Consider the following 15,672-nt stretch of genomic DNA (forward strand, 5'->3'; position numbering starts at 1 on the left):
CTACAATTTTTTGTAATTTATAATCAGTATCGGATTACAATTTGTAAGTAATCTACAAACACTGCCAATAGCTGCTTTCTTTCTTGCTTTCTTTTTTTCTTTCGTTCTTCCCCCGACTCAATGAAAGCCAATGGTGTCCAGTGTTGTTTTGGACACCATTGATGTTCATTGTATGGATAACTTCCATTTTATTCAGAACAAATTGGGCGAGTAAATGACAGTATAATTTTGTATGTAGAGAAATAAATGTGCATGATTTGATTTGAAAGCAATTACAACTAAAAACTAAAGTTTCCAATATCGGTTAATTTTTACAGTGCATATATATACCATCAATCAGCACTTTGATTACTTTTTCATAAATCAGCACATCTTTCCAAGAGAAGTGATTTGGCAATGCACTTAGAACAGCAAAATGTCCCAGACAAATCCATAGATGTGCACTAAAAGTGGAAGATAAGTGATGGTTTAGTTTGCTTTGCTTAGAAATAATGCTCATTTTCTCTCACAACAGCCAAAACACTATCATCACCAGAAAATGTAATACTATTACAAGCGGTATTGTCACTTTAATGAATGGTCCATTGTCGTTTCCACAATGAGCTTCCTCTCAACATCATCACACAGAGTGGATACCTCCAGGAAAACATTCCTCAGTAAATATCCACCACAAGGGAGGGGTACTGCGCTATTCATTACCATCCCATGATAAAGCATGCTCTCTGTTGGCTGTTACTATGACTACCAAGATCTTCTCCAAACCAATGAGAGCCCTTCACTTCTGTCGACCCAAAACAAGTGCACTGAGAAGGGGGTCGGCATGTCTCATCATTGATCCGCGTTTTCAATCTCTTGAGTCAAGAAAGCGCGTCTGAAATCGGAATATTGTGTCCGGGCAGCCATCGCGCTTGTTTAGAGGGACAATAATAATAGAGCTGCGCGAGGGAACGGAGAGAATGTTTTTGATGCAAACACACGTGTGTGCCTTCACTTAACGGGAAAATACTTTATGAGGGAATATAAACCGCGTTTGTTCAGTCTGCTGGATTGCACAATATATGGGAGGTAAGCACTGAAAGAACAATTTGCATTTATGCCATTTTACCCTATAAAATTGCTTAATTGTATAAAAGAGTTCGCGCTGCAAAATGTGGTTTTTCATTAAACAGTATACACTATAGGATTCTTTATTTACCATTATGTCGTATTGAAAATGCACTATAAAATATATATTTATGTGTGCACTAAAAATGCATGCATTACTGCACTCTCACACCTATGAAACTGTCAAGCGCGTGATGCACAGTATCATGAGAGCAGATGCATGAGATCCAGTACTATGGAAGTATCATAGACAGCAGCACAAGTGCTTTGCATACAAGGAGCCTGATGTAAATGAAGTATTTAATGATTGAAGGATCCAGGGCCTTGTGCTTACCTCCACTGGAGCTTTAAATGATCCCTAGGTCAATGGTTGCTGTGCAACTGTCATTAATGTGTCACAGACTCTGATGTGCATCAGCAATAGCAAGGTCAAGGAGGTCATTAGAGATGTGCACTACATCATAGACTAGGTGAGCTACATAATAATAGTCTTGATTTGATATCATTATGCCATTTTTTGGTTTTATAGAATGGCACAACTCTTATTCATAATATCTGGAATTCACAAGTTCTACCGTTCTCATCATTGTCTTTTTCGGAAGACAACTATTTTAATATTATTATTTATTAATTGTAAGTTTTAAATTACTATTGTAAGTGTCAAAGGTCATGATAAAGGCCTTAACACTTCATTATTTCAATATTTTAACATCATTACCATAGTAAAATAGAAGTACACTTTAGCATCATCACGTATTAAGGAAATTAAAAATAGGGTTATATGCAAACTGAATGTGATGTTTTTTTAGGACACTTACAGTAATTGCTTGTTATTTGCAGTTATGTATTATAGTTTTGATATTAAATTAGTTGAACTTAGTGAACTAATGTTAAATATCATTAGTATGTCAAAAAGTACTTTTAAATTGGCCTTAAGATACATTTTTATTAAAATTACACTTCCCTCCAAAAGTTTGGAAACACCCCTGGCAAAGTGTGGTTTTGGACGATATCAGCATAAATCCTTATAATTTTTTGGTGAAAATACATTAAAGTAACTTGACATTATCATTGAAGACCAGCAATAAAACACAATAATGGCAATATATACATGTCAAAGTCAGACATGCCCCTTTGCCAGCTGTGATGCCTGGTTACTGGTTTAAACTTTAAAGATTTTTGGGTCTGCACACCTTAATACTGTAGCTTCAACAATTGATTGCCAATTCAAAGTCAATGTTTGAATAAACTGACAGCTCGGATGCCCAGATTATGCAGAGCTGTAATAGCTGCTAATGGTGGATATTTAGATGAATCGAAAATGTAAGTATTTTCTATGTATAAACTGTTTATGTAATAAAATATGTTTTTGTAGTTTGTGTTGTCCCTTATCAGTGCAAAATTATCACAAATTAAAAAGGATTCATGCCAATATTGTCCAAAACCCCACTTTTCTAGGGCGTTTCCAAACTTTTGGAGGGCAGTGTAATTATACTGTATACTGAAATGTGGTGAAAGTGTACTGATGAATGTATTGAAAAGCATTTATAGTTAAACATATATATTTACTTAAGGATGTTAAGGACATTATATCAAACTTTCCAGGATATTAAGCATATTACTTTGCATTTGTTAAGCTCTAGTGGTGGATTCTGATGCTTCTATGTTCATGTTTTTTTCCCCTGCATAACTAATACATTTGTAATTTGACCTTTGTGCTTTCTTCTAAAAAAAAAAAGAAAGAAAATAATATGTTTTTTGTTGTGTAGGGAAATCCAGACCATGTCAATACATTGTTTCTCACTCTTAACCTTTACATATAGGACATAATTCACTTTTGGGAAACTGTTTGCTGAGTCCTGTATCATGACCTGATACCTTCCTTTCAGCTACCCTTTAAAAGCTCTGGTTGATGTAAGACCAAAGTCATCTCAGGCACGAGCATATGAGTGATGTTAGCTTTACTGGGTGATTTTCTTTGGCTCAGGTTTGTGCTGACATCTTCAGTCTCTGCACATTCTCTGAGCTCCTGGGTGACGGTATCTCTCACGGCAGGAGGGGGCCGCTTACAAGGTGTCAGACCTTCTGTGCAGCTCTTACTCTTGTGCTGTTGGAAATAAAATTCAATCTCAGCATGAAAATCTTTGCAATCAAGTGTGAAATTTGTCCTGATGTCGGCTATATTGTTTAAGAACAAAATATATATATATAAAAAAACTTGATATCTTGATATCTTCTTGAGGGTTCATTTGTTGCACATTATATTGAGTGGCAAGTTAATTTGTCTTCATAGAGTAGCAGCATGACTCCAGGACAACTTCCTTCACTCGGTAAACAAGAACTGTCACCAGCACAAAAATGTCAGAGACAAAAATAGAGCCAGCATCGTGGAGCTTGAATCACTAAAATGTATCTTAAGTGAACTTTAAATAAAAGTATGAGCTTAAGTGCACTTAAAATGGCATTCATAAAAAAAACAGCTGTATAAATCTGGTGAAAGTGAACAAAGATGTTTATTAAAATCACCTGGATTTTAATTTATTGTATAAATGTTACCTGACAATCATCCTTAGTTGTATTAACGCATAGTATTTGGTTTGCCCTGGCATACTTGAGATGTTTGACCACTCATAGAGATCTTCCTTAGCACAGATCTATATATATTGTCACTTTTCCCCAGAGGCGTGGAGTAACTTTCCAGCCTGCAGACGTGCATGTCTCCATCTGAAAATAGCTCGAACTACAGCACTTGCTCTGAGAGGGGTCTTGCCTCTCACATTCTTACATCTTTTGCCTCCAGAAACCAGCTGCAGTCTGGGACTTTAACTCTGAAAGTGAAAGTGAGGAGTGTGGACGTGGAGCCTGCTGCCTGTCAGCTCGGACCTGGCACTTTTCAGTCCTTATGCCTGGTAAGGATTTACCTTTCATTTTGTTTGGGATTGTGTATATATTTGATCAAATATTTGTAGTCTTTTTTTAGTAAGGTGTGGTATAGGGAAGAAGTCTTTTCCCATAAATATCACATACAAAATACTTTAATTAATAAAAAAGTCTGTAAATATAATACAAAGGCTGTAAAGTGCAGTGTAGAAAAGAAATACAGAATTTAGCATTAAGCACATATTAAAGAAATGACTGATTCATCATATCACTTGAAAAAGAAGGGAATCAATTATTAGATTTTATAATGCAGCACTAATGATCTTATTCATATTAATATTATTATGATATCATTATTATTAGGCGCAGTCTAAAAATGGAGCATAAATCCCTGGTTTACCAATAAACAATAAATAAACAACAAATTTAATTTAAAATATAAGTTTAAAAACTGTCAAAGTGGGTAATAAGGTTGCAAGTAACCGTTGCTCAGTGGAGTAGCTAGCTAGTCTGGGACCAAATGATAAATGATTTGATAAATGTGTATTAGAGCATTCTTGGAAACGAGCATTAGAACCTTAAACTCTCTTCAAATCAAAACAATTCATTGCCTGCAGCGTGTGTGTGTGTTTAGGTGTTTAGGTACGCATTCTGTTTTGTGTTACTTTAGCTTAGTAGTGTTGTAGAGTAGCAAATAAACTTTGATTTATTAAGAAATCTTTGTCTGGTGCTCTGTGATTTTCAAGTCTTAAACTATTTGCCAAAGATCGCGTTACCTATGCTAAAATTTACCTATGCTAAAATTTACCTATGCTAAAATTACCTAATCAATTCGGTATTACTGTGGCCACGGGAATATTCTGAATTGTTAAAACATACTAGTTTTAATGCTTGCTGGACAAGTCGTTAATGAGGTATCGTTAATAAGGTATAAGTTGGACGTTTTGATTAATATCCATTAATCATACGAATATGAAATTGATACGACTCGATTTCCAGAAACTAAAATGAAATGAATAGTTCTAAAATTACTACAGCTGTCAACATTACAATTTTTTTTTTAATGTAAAAATGTTGTAAATGAAATTAGATTATGTACTTGCACAAAGCTGTAGAAAGGGTCAAAATAAATTGATTGTACTTCTTGAGTGTCACAATTAAATAATATATTATTTTTTTGGTATTTACAGTAATAAAAATCAAGCTTTAACAGAGTTGAGTGTAAAATGTGTCAGCTAAATATTATTTTGGTATTTAAAATGAATTAATAATATTTATTTCACTACTATAAATTAAATATCAATTCAATAGATTGTCAAAATCAGGATGTTGTATGATTTTACATGTTAGATACTTTCGAGGTCAGACAAGCCAATCAGACCTTTTTTTAATGCTAGATTAATTTTATGTTGGATAATAGTTTATATAAACATATTAAATAAATAAATAAAACACGACATCTTTTGAAATGTTTTTAAAAAGTAACAGTATTTGTGAAATGTGCCAAAATGGCATAGGTAGTAGCAATGTTTAATGCAGTTCAGTGCAGCAGCTTTAGAAATTTCAACCCAAAACACAGTGAAACAAGTTTGTAAAAGTTTTAGCATAAAATACTATAGAAAATATCTAGGTGAAAAATCATTTTAAAATATACGCATGCCTCTGTCAGTTGGTTCTTACCTTCAGAGCAATTTGATTTATGTCTGTACTGGCCCAAAACAGAATAGCCAGCATCGCATGTATGTATCGCATACACGGTTTGAAATAAGACCGCCTTGTCATACTTAAAAAGAGCCTTTGTTACAATCTGCTATCTCTCTGACAACATTTATTAATATCAGCTAAATTGCATTTCACTCTGTAATGTAAGGCATCCTTTGATTAACTGTCCATCACAAAGCCACAATCCTTTCAACGTGACCTTATGTTCTTTTTCTCATTTTAGTTTAATAAAAATGCACATGCATGGTACTCCTGTGATTTATGATTGGGAATGTTTGAAACAGCTTTGAGAGGTCAAATGTGATATACAGCATCACGCACACTGGGCGCAATATCAGCACAGGAGCATGAAAAGCTGTCATGAAGATGTTTTACAGGAGGCCGCCTGGCAGACTCTGGGCCCGCTCCTGTTTTTGTTATGGGGGAGGGCTCTTTCGTGATTGTGGTATTTTTAACTTTGTATAATAAAGGAGCGCCCAGTCCCTGTTTCCTGAAACTGAACCCTTGTTATACTTTTAACTCACAAGCACACTATAGGAGTGGATAATATAGTAAAAAGCATTTTCTGTTCTTTTCTATTAAAAGAATCAACCAAACAGCCATCATAACCTGTTAAATACAAAAGTAAAGTAAAATCTACATAAAAAAAATCAAGGCTGGTTTTAAATTCTTCACAAAATTTGCACAGAAGAATTACACAGAAAAAAATTATATTTAATCGTTTGCATTCATGCACCAATATAACTACCTACAGAAAGGTATAGAACCAACATTTGAATAAATTAAGTTTTGAATCAGTTCACTTACATGCAATTCAAGTCAACATTCAAATGAGTAAGTCAAGTTCTGAACCTGGATCTATTTCTTCTGTAGATTACAAAAGAAGGTATTTTGAAGAACATTGAAGACCAAACTACATTTGGTTTACATGTTGAAAACCAAACGACACTACATTGACTTCTATTGTATGGAGAAAAAACACTTTTCACAAAATATCTTATTTTATGTTCTATAGATGAAAAAAGTCATACAGGTTTGAAATGACATGAAGGTGGTGAGCAAATGACAGAATTAATTTTTTTGAGTTTTTGAGAATAGAATTTTGAGTGAACTATCCCTTGAAGTTTTAATCAGAGTCTCAACAGACTCTCCAGCAAGTCACAATGAATCAAAATAGCCTATATGATAAAATTAAAGTGCACTGAAATCATCTCAATATCCACGAGTGCTTCATTATATATTGTCAGCGAATCATATTCAGATATTGCTCAACCCTAGTATACTCTGTACAGTAACACAATAAATATTTGTTGAATAAATAATCTGTTAAATAGCGTGAATCTATAATCCTTTTAGATCTGCTCAGAAATGTTTGAGAGCCAATTAATTGTTTGCTAAAGCATTTAGGCCTGTTTGAAGAGTTTTGAAACAATGCTGTGGATTTTCTAGTTGAATGCAAAAGGGCCAAGGCCTATTGAGCTTCTCTTTGATATCAGGTGGCTGTTTATATCAGATTGTTTTGAATGATGTATTGGAGCAACTATACAGGATGTCAACCGATTGGCTGGCGTACACATGGTGATATCATGTCAGAGGACTAGTTGACTTAGCAGTCTGTCACTTTGGGTGCCCTCCAGAGGTTAAACACCTAATTAGCAGATGGATCTTCCAGCCCAAGGGAGTGCTTCTGTCAGAGGAATGGGTCCAACTGGTTTTGTAAATGTCAGCCCATTTAGATATTTGTCAGATTGCGTCTAGGAGAAGGTGCTGGCATGCTGACTGCTGGCTGCTTATCTTGGCTCTGAGGTTGGGTCCCTGTTTCGCTGGCTGTTGGATGTATACATTATGAGACCCTCTAAAAGCCTTCCTCTCTTTACAAAGCACATAGCTTCTTACTAAAAGATGAATAAAAAAGACAGGTTTTGCAATTGTTTTGAAATGATTTCATCAGGATATTTCTATCTGTAGACATCGGCTAATGTGCACTTTGTCAGACTAAACTAAACATTCAGAAAACATGCTGAAGATGCCATACAGGGCAACGCTACCAAAAAAGGAAAGATGCCAATGTTTAGGATGTTCTCTTATAGGCTTGATATGATAAAATAGACGTAAGAACAAAGTTATGTTAACCTATATCTCAGATTATCATTCATTGTTTATGTTGTAGTGATAATGTGTCTATATAATATCTTCAGCACATTGTTGGTGGTCTTTGGGGCCACGAATAATGAATACATGGATTCTGTCTAGCCTATATGAAAAACGTATTGCATTTCTGTGTGATATACACTCACAGCCACTTCATTAGGTACACCTGTTCAATTGCTTGGTAACACAAATTGCTAATCAGCCAATCACATGGCAGCAACTAGATGCATTTAGGCATCTAGATGTGGTAAAGACGACTTGCTGAAGTTCAAACCGAGAATGGGGAAGAAAGGGGATTTAAGTGACTTTGAACGTGAAATGGTTGTTGGTGCCAGATGGGTTGGTCTGAGTATTTCAAAAACTGCTGATCTACTGGGATTTTCACGCACAACCATCTCTAGGGTTTACAGAGAATGGTCCGAAAAAGAGAAATTATCCAGTGAGCGGCAGTTGTGTGGACGAAAATGCCTCGTTGATGTCAGAGGAGAATGGGCAGACTGGTTAGAGATGATAGAAAGGCAACAGTAACTCAAATAACCACTCGTTACAACCAAGGTATGCAGAATACCATCTCTGAACACACAACACGTCGAACCCTGAAGCAGATGGGCTACAGCAGCAGAAGACCACACCGGGCGCCGCTCCTGTCAGCTAAGAACAGGAAACGGAGGCTACAATTTGGGCTCACCAAAATTGGACAATAGAAGATTAGAAAAAAACGTTGCCTGGTCTGATGAGTCTCGATTTCTGCTGCAACATTCAGATGGTAGGGTCAGAATTTGGCATAAAGAACATGAAAGCATGGATCCATCCTGCCTTGTCTCAACGGTTCAGGCTGGTGGTGGTGGTGTAATGGTGTGGGGGATATTTTCTTAGCACACTTTGGGCCCCTTAGTACCAATTGAGCATTGTTTAAATGCCACAGCCTACCTAAGTATTGTTGCTGACCATGTCCATTCCTTTATGACGACAGTGTACCCATCTTCTGATGGCTACTTCCAGCAGGATAATGCACCATGTCACAAAGCTCAAATCATCTCAGACTGGTTTCTTGAACATGACAATGAGTTCACTTTACTCAGATGGCCTCCAATAGAGCACCTTTGTGATGTGGTGGAACAGGAAATTCGATCATGGATCTGCAGCCAACAAATCTGCAGCAACTGTGTGATGCTATCATGTCAATATGGACCAAAATCTCTGAGGAATGTTTCCAACACCTTGTTGAATCTATGCCACGAAGAATTAAGGCAGTTCTGAAGGCAAAAGGGGGTCCAACCTGGTACTAGCAAGGTGTACCTAATAAAGTGGCCGGTGAGTGTACATCACACAGGGCTCATAAAGTAATGTAGATAAATATGTATAAATCCGTTGGCACACGTAAAGGTCACATTTCTGCTTTACAACCCTAATTTTTGTTGGGGGTTTTTTCCACAAGGAAAATGAGAGAGAAAGTTGATTTCTGATTAACATTATGCTACAAATGTTGTTGATAACTTGCAGTGAACCCAAAATACTAATTTATTTATTTTTTTATCATTTAAATTGACTATTTATAGACTCCCTTAAAAGTCTTATCTGAGGTTTTTTTTTTTTTTTAACAGCAGTCTTGGCTTATCTTTAAGACATGCTTCAAATTCCATCAAGGAGCAAAATCAGAAAAGCAGTTATACTGTAGCTAAACATGAATTTTCCTGGAAACTCTTAAACACTGAACCTTTAGTGTGGCTGTTGAAGATTGTTTTGTCGAGGGAAGCTGTGGCTCTCTATCTCCAGCTGTTTATGACTGAGACGTTGCTGACCAATGCGTTGGCTACACGAGCCCTCAGGGGCACCTGCTGATTCCACCAGCTGGATCACAGCAGAGACTCTCAAGTTTTGGCAGACGTCCCAATATCCTCCTCATCAACTTTCTAGCTAAGGACAATATTTAACCTCTCACACTCACATGGATGCCAGTAAATCCTTTATTGGCACAAACATGCTAAATCACAAGGGACTTTTTTTTAAACTCAATCCCTTCTCTTGTGGGAAGATCATGTGCTGTGCACTTTGCACAGTCATTTAACCCCAGTGGGGAACATGTAGACTCGCAATCCCCAACCAGGAATGGCCCGTGCCATATTTGGATTGAGAACCACTCAAAGTTGCATGAACCAAAAGTTCTAACCGCATAAGGCTTGAAAATAGCAGTAGTTCGAGTATGTTGTGCACAACTCTGATCCAATACTCATAACTAAATTTGGAGCAGTTATCAACATGATTTTGCAACATGATGGTTTTGATGTACTGATCGCATGTGTGTTCATTCCATCAAGTTCAATGCAGCCATCTTTATTATACATATTGGAGACCAAGGAAAGTTGTTGTACTTTAGCCCTTTTTTAAAAATAAAATAAAATTGATTTCTGAAGGATTATGTGACATTGAAGACTAATGTAATGATGCTTTGAAAATGTAGCTTTGTCATAAAAATAAAATAAAAAACCTGTTATTTTAAATTGTATTAATATTTTACAATATTACTGTTTTTACTGTATTTTTGATCAATTAAATGCAGCAGCCATGTTGAGTTTATATACTTCTTGGAAAGACATTTTCAAAAATATTACCAACCCTAAACATTACATATACAGTAGTTGTCATTTCAAAAGCCTTAGCATTTACAGTATGTCTATCACTTCTGGTCACTCTTAAATATTAAATTTGAGTACTACACAGCCATTTTCTATTAGGAGCTAGATATAGCAATTAAATTATACTCCTAGAGCACATGGGAGCAATTTAAGCAATTATCTGAGGCTTTAGAAACCGTGTTGGTCTCGTTACATCAAATGGAAAGCACAACAGCAAACAAGTACAGTTCCCAACTTAATGTAATTGTGATTGAAAAGTTACCATTTAGGAGAACATCGAGCTTGTTGTGTCCTGACTTAGATGCTCATATAAATAGCCTGTTTGGAAATCCCTGATGAAAACCAAGAGATTCTTCCTATTTTGGAGAATACAAGCAGCATATCCAGCATATTAGCGTCTTACTTAGGGGATTCGAGAGAGCCCATTACTCGGATGTTATGTTTTTACCATCAGGAAAGACAGGAGCCGTAATGTAACCATTAAATTGTTCTGAGGACATCTATTTCAAGACATCCATAATAGAATCTCCAACAGGTAGGATAAGCATCAGCACAATCCATAGCTTTCAAAGGGAATGCAATTACTGTTATCACATTATGCACATAAAAGCATCCAGAACAAAAAACTTTCTGTTGTGTGGTAGAATGTTCCATTCAGAGTAGTATTTCTGCTTTGTTTTCATGGCGTTTTCTGATTATGCTTTTAAACTTAAACTAACATCACTAAAAGAATTCCAAAAACCCATACTGCTTTTATCATCTATAAAGCCAATCACTTTCATTTTTACACATTTGTTTTTGTAAAGGCTCTCTAAACCGTTTGCTTGAAGCATAAGCCTGACTGTGTGGCTTGCATTTATTTTCATAAATATATCTGTAAATCTAAATAATCTTTGTATGAAAAGAGTGAATAAAGCTGCTTTGCAGACAGCAAATTATAGCCTCTAAAAACTTGTACCCTTCTGGTCTTTGAATAATTAATCACAGATAAATTAGACTAATAATTGTTAAGACTGAATCCATTAATGCCTTCATTTCTCTCTTAGTTCTTGTCTGCTGGTTTAATTGGCAGTGTAGCTGTTTTTATTTTTCTCCATCCCTGGCACTCAAGCACTACACATGGAGATGAATGACATGGTTTCATCTCTGACTTCTGGTAAAGGCTTTTAGGCTGAGGTGAAAATGGCCTGTGTCCAGTCCTTATACAGAAGTCTGACGAATCTGACTATAAATAAGCCATCAAAACAGAACATGATCACCATAGCACCATGCGTGTACAAACTGTACGAGTGTGTATTTTAACTTGGCTTGTGTTTAAAACAGCATGAAATCAAAACTGACCAAGTGAAAGGAGAGTTTCATAATGACAGGACATGCACTTATACAACATTTATTTCAAAAGGATGAACCGCTCGTTCCGTGTGTCATACGTCATTACCAGGGGTGCACATACGTTTTTCAGCCTGGTTCTCATATGAGAACCTGGATATTTGATTTGGTCCTCACACGGCCCACGCCATGTAGTGTGACCCATTAAATATAACTATAAAAAAAATAATTAATAATAGTGATAATATTATTGCACTTTTTTTTTTTTTTTTTCAATAAAATAATAAACTAATCAAGTGTGATAATACTATTTTAAAATAAAAAGGGTGTATTACATACAAATACAATTATTCTATAGTAAACTTAAATAAAATGCAAATATTTTTATTTGAATTTATTATTATTATTTGAATTTTTATCATTTTCAAACGTAAAATCAGCGAGCTTTTATTTTGGTGGGTTGCCGGCAAGTAAATATATGCGCTTCCGGGTTTAGCGAAGAGCGTCAGTGAATGAAATGTCACAGTTTTGCTTTGAAAACGGCAGCGGGTAAATTAGCCAAAATTATGCTTTCAGTTTGAATCGAAATCTTAGACAGTACAGTTTGTTGATCGAAAATGGTAATTGTACATTAACCGCTGTCAACCATGTCAGTACGCAAATGCGGTCTCAGAACTTATTTACACAGCGCATTTTTAATTTTGGTCACGCATGCGGACCTGCGGACCACTTATGTGCACCCCTGGTCATTACGCTATTTCTGCATCATTGCACATGGGCAGTATTTTCAGTTTCGGTTTTCAATCCGATCGAGTGTTTACATGCACGCTCAATCGGATTAGAAAAGGAATAAACCACCCCTTTCAATCCGATTGAAATTTCAATCCGATCGAGCTCAATTGGATCGATTAAGGTGTTTACATGAAGCCTTTTCAGTCCGACTGAGCCGTCAATCCGATTACAAACGGATTATTTGGTTGCATGTAAACGTAGCCAATGCGACTCACCTTATTGCTTAAAGGCAACCAAGCGTGTCTGAAAAAGGCCATGCATTTCAATTCAACTTTCCAAGTGCTCTCATCGGTTTTGCTGAAAAATGACTTAATATTTTAGCAATATTAAAAATGGTTTTATGACGTAATCACAATTGTTTGTCTCTTCTTACAGATCGTTTGATATGTATTGAGTTACTCATGCGTTTTTGACCTAAATCACAGCAGCGTCCATCTATGAGGAATGTACGCTGTCAAACACACACTAGTGTTAGCCAATCATAGTAGTGGGTGTTTACTTCTGAGTCTACAATCCACCACGCATATTCAAACAGAGCGTTCTGATGAGGGGGGTTAAAAACAGGACAGAAAATAGCTTTTTACTTCTATATTACGATGTTTGTAAAATAACATTATAAGTGGACCTCAGAGAATAGTACAAAATAAAAAAAAACAAAGGCAGTTCATGACCCCTTTAAATTAACTTTCAGCATAAACTGGTGTTTAGGAGACTTTGTGTTTACTGCTCGTCCTCTTGGAGGGTTTTCATGGTGGAGCTATTTATTTGACGATCGCACTGAAATATTGATGGCTATGGAAATGAGTGTGGCCTGTTGGCTTGGCCGTCCCTGGCAATTCCCCAGACAGAATGATTCCTAATGTTCCGATAAATACATGACTAGTGTGAGGCCTGTTCATGAATATAAATGTGGAGCTGTGTCCATTTCTTAGACGAGTGTCCAGCTCCCTTCCCCTCCAGCTGTTCTGTCGCCACAAGTCTGCACCCTTGAAATCCAATATCATAATCTTTTCCTCATTTACTGCTGACAGGTCATTACAACCTTTGATTTACCCAAGTCCAGTGGTGTCACAGGCAAAAGTGTCCCCTTTGACCAGATTTATTGGCTGTGGTGTCTGAAGATTTATTTTGAGGATGACCTCTGAGTCCTTTTTTAATGGAACACAGCAGGGGATAATCCCGTTTGGCTCAGTGTTTTATTAAGGGCTGAATATTTATTTACCGTTAATTACACCATACTGATAATACCATGCGTGATACTTTGCTGCAGGTTACTTATGAGTTACAAGCTCATTCAAGAGAAAATTTACCCCAAAATGTTGTTTCAAACATGTATTTTTTTAATTATTATTTTTTTTTTAATGATATTATACATGTCTTTTTGTGGAAGTTTAGTATAATGTTGACACTGTTTTCTTAAAATTAATTTACTGGTGATCAGGGACTGTTAAGCTTCAAAAATGGCAATAAATCACTATAAAAGTGGCAAAGTAATATGATAGCTTTGTGAAGAAAAGTCAGAGGTTGTTATCAGTGTTGTTATTGTTAACTAAAATGAAAACTATTAAAATAATGTGATAAAGCTCCAATAAAAATGAAATATTAGATGAAAAACTTAAATAAAAACTAACTATATAGAATAATAATAATAAACTAACTAAAAATGAGAAATGTCGCCATAGCGACTAGCAGAAATAAAATGTTTAAGTTGAATTACCAAAATTACTAAATTAAAAACTGAAATAAAATAATAGAAATATCGAAAATAAATAGAAATATTTACAAAAAATGACAAGCACATAACAAAATTACCAAAACATAAAAATGACTAAACTTACTAAAAATTCAAAATATTAATAAATAGTATATTAGAATAGAACAATTACTACAATAACAAATGATCAATAAGAAATCCTGCCTTAGCAACAAACTGAAAATAAGTTGAACTGCCAACATTACTAACTGAAATAAAAATAAATGCAAGCTAAATAGAAATATGTAAAAATAATAATTCAAAACCATATAAAATTACTAAAATTAAAAAAAAGAAAAATGTATACCTGTATATAAATAATACTAAAATGACACTACTAAGTTGTAATTCAATGATAATATTTTCCTCTGCTGTAGCTCTTAAATTTTATTGATGTTTGTTTATATATAGGCTATATAGAATCAGAATGAGCTTTATTGGCCAGGTATGTTTACACATACGAGGAATATGTTGTAGTGACAGAAGCTCCACAGTGCAACAAAGACAGCAACAGGCCAGGACACAGATAATAAAAGAATAATATACAAATATCCAAATAGGCAATGTACAAAACAGCAAAAACACAATATATAATATAGACAACTATGTGTGTACAGGTCTGATATGTGCAAATTTGAAGTGAAAAAATAAGTATGTATAACTATAATAAATAATGTATTATAGTTGTGTGTTCCACGTTTAGTGTCAAGTGTTCATGAGATGGATTGCCTGAGGGAAGAAACTGTTCCTGTGTCTGGTCGTTCTTGTTCTCAGAGCTCTGTAACGTCGACCAGACGGTAACAGTTCAAAGAGGGAGTGTGCTGGATGTGAGGGGTCCAGAGTGATTTTGTACTCCTTGGTAAGTAAAGCATTGATTTATCCGTGTGTACAGCATGGGTTTCTTTGCGACGGGGATGATGGTGGAGCATTTGAAGCATGAGGGGACTTTGCACAGCTCCAGTGATCTGTTGAAGATCTGTGTGAAGATGGGGGCCAGCTCGTCAGCACAGATTTTTAGGCAGGCTGGTGACACACTGTCTGGGCCTGGTGCTTTTCTTCTTTTGTTCTTTCTGAAGACCTATACCGTGTGTATATATAGTGCATCTAGATGTATCAAGTCAGTTTTGACATCAACAATGCCAAATGTCATTGATTCTCATGTGACACACAACCGATTGCAACAACAAATTTGAATATGAGCATAATCTTGGAATATAAATCTGATGGACTACTTTTACGATGATTTGCCATCATTTTTGGTCTGCCTTCATATTCATTACATGGAAAAAAACAGCATGAATGCCT

General features: G+C 35.6%; 1 protein-coding gene across 1 annotated transcript in view; it reads left to right on the forward strand.

Moving 5' to 3' along the window:
• The first annotated feature begins 783 nt into the window (after positions 1-783).
• Positions 784-15,672, forward strand: part of LOC306883052 (sorbin and SH3 domain-containing protein 2-like) — a 50,994-nt gene continuing 36,105 nt past the window's right edge. The window contains exons 1-2 of the mRNA XM_079438121.1: positions 784-1,065; positions 3,905-4,013. Of these exons, the coding sequence (XP_079294247.1) occupies positions 4,007-4,013 (7 nt within the window). The 5' untranslated portion in view covers positions 784-1,065; positions 3,905-4,006. The remainder of the gene's footprint in view (positions 1,066-3,904; positions 4,014-15,672) is intronic.

This window comes from Barbus barbus, assembly GCF_936440315.1.
Source record: "Barbus barbus genome assembly, chromosome: 17".
In the NCBI taxonomy this organism is placed as follows: domain Eukaryota; kingdom Metazoa; phylum Chordata; class Actinopteri; order Cypriniformes; family Cyprinidae; genus Barbus; species Barbus barbus.